Genomic DNA, 1951 nt, shown 5'->3' with positions numbered 1-1951 from the left:
GGCAAGACAACAGCAAATCAAGTGGTGCAGAGTGACAACATCATCACAGAAGTATCTTATTGAAAGACGTTGCAAGCAAAGAGAAGGAACAAGGCTAAGATACATTCAACATACAGGACGAAGCAGAGAGAAGCAGTTTGAACACAGCAGAGGATTGTAAAACCTTGAAATATTTCTACATAAGCGCTGATGATGAGTGGAATCGAAATATAGCGACCCATACGCTTCATCGCGAACACCAACAACCTTCTTAGTAGTTTTAATAAATTTGTTTATAGTTATAAAATTACTGCTAGAAGTTTTGGAAACCTCACTCATTCGTGAACTTTCAAAAGCTAAAAATTTGGTAGATTTTATCAAATATTGTATATATATATAATATAGATATATATGTATATATATGTTTATAATTGTTGTTGTTGTTGATGATGATGTCATAGCTTCATACTTTCGTTTCGTGAAAATGTTTACTTGACGGAACCATTTGTTGTTGTAGTTGTTGATGTAGTTGTTGTTGTTGTTGTTGTTGCTGTTGTTGTTGATGTTGCCGATGCTGTTGTTGACGTTGTTGTTGTTGTATCTTGAGATAATTCGCAACATCGACAACATCATGACATATTTTATTGACGTCATCATCAACATTACAATTTTTATTGATGTTATTATTATTATTATTATTGTTATTATTATAATTATTATTATTATTATAAGCATAATAAAAATCCACAAGAAATAGAGAGAACTCGGTGAGAATCACAAGAATTAAAACCATCAGCGAGGCTAAGATGAAACATTTTACTAATAAGTAATTAAGGATCGGTTTCAGTATTGTTCCTTCGTAGTAGTAGTAGTTGTTGTTGTTGATGTTGTTGCAGTTGTTGTTATTGTTGTTGTTGTTGACGTTGTTGTTGTTGGACCAAGCAAAAATGGCATCAATATCTGAATAAAATTGTCAATAAAACTCAGACATAACACTAGATGCCATATTTCTTTGACGTCATCGTCGTCGTCATCATCACTTTGTCATCATCATAATCGTATTATTATTATTATTCTATAATCATTATTCTATTATTATTATTATTCTATAATCATTATTCTATTTTTATTATTATTATTCTATAATCATTATTCTATTTTTATTATTATTATTCTATAATCATTATTCTATTGTTATTATTATTATTCTCATCTCAGCTTAAACGTCACCAACACGCACAATGGTCATAAATAACAACAGCCAACAACAACAACAACAGCCAACAACAACAACAACAGCCACAACAACAACAGCCACAACAACAGCCACAACAACAACAACAGCCAACAACAACAACAACAGCCACAACAACAACAACAAAAACAATAATAATGATAACAACATCAGCATCTTCAACTTACATTCGTCACAGCATCGTTCTATCTTTTTCCTCCCATCATCATCATCATCACCATCGTCATCCGTAATGACGTCATCATATTCTCCAGAGTCGCTATCATCATCGCCATCTTTCTTATCGTCGTCGTCGTCGTCATCATCGCGATAGTTGCCTTTTATTATTTCTTTCTTATCTATGGTCATTTTATTTCATTGTTTTATTAATGACGTCATTAATAATCGAAGACGAAGAAATTTTTATTGTTTTATTTTGTAGTAGAAAAAAAATAAAATAATAATAATAACAACAACAACAATAATCATAATAATAAAATTATTATTATTATTATTATTATTAATATTAACAATAATAAACATCATAGTCATCAATCTAACCATGGATGGAGTCGCTCAGTTGAGTAAAGCCCAGTATGGCGTCATCTAACTCAAGTAGGCTGGCGTCGAACAAAAAGTTTTGGAACGCCAAATTCGTTTCAAAATTATTTATCTTTGTTCGGTGGTATCTGCAGAGGTATGAGGTGGCAGGAAACCTTGTTATATATTTATTTTATT

At 31.3% G+C, this 1951-nt stretch overlaps 1 protein-coding gene across 1 annotated transcript in view; it reads right to left on the bottom strand.

The window, feature by feature from the left end:
• HELRODRAFT_178903 (hypothetical protein) overlaps nucleotides 1-609 on the bottom strand; it is a gene marked incomplete at both ends in the record, with an annotated part of 34272 nt that extends 33663 nt beyond the window's left edge. Inside the window, one exon of the mRNA XM_009027764.1 lies at nucleotides 472-609. Coding sequence (XP_009026012.1) covers nucleotides 472-609 — 138 coding nt within the window. The remainder of the gene's footprint in view (nucleotides 1-471) is intronic.
• Between the last annotated feature and the right edge of the window lie 1342 nt (nucleotides 610-1951).

The sequence above is a fragment of the Helobdella robusta genome (assembly GCF_000326865.2).
Source record: "Helobdella robusta unplaced genomic scaffold HELROscaffold_50, whole genome shotgun sequence".
Classification (NCBI taxonomy): domain Eukaryota; kingdom Metazoa; phylum Annelida; class Clitellata; order Rhynchobdellida; family Glossiphoniidae; genus Helobdella; species Helobdella robusta.
The sequence above is the reverse complement of the archived record's forward strand: the minus strand, read 5'-3'. Positions and strand labels throughout refer to the sequence as shown.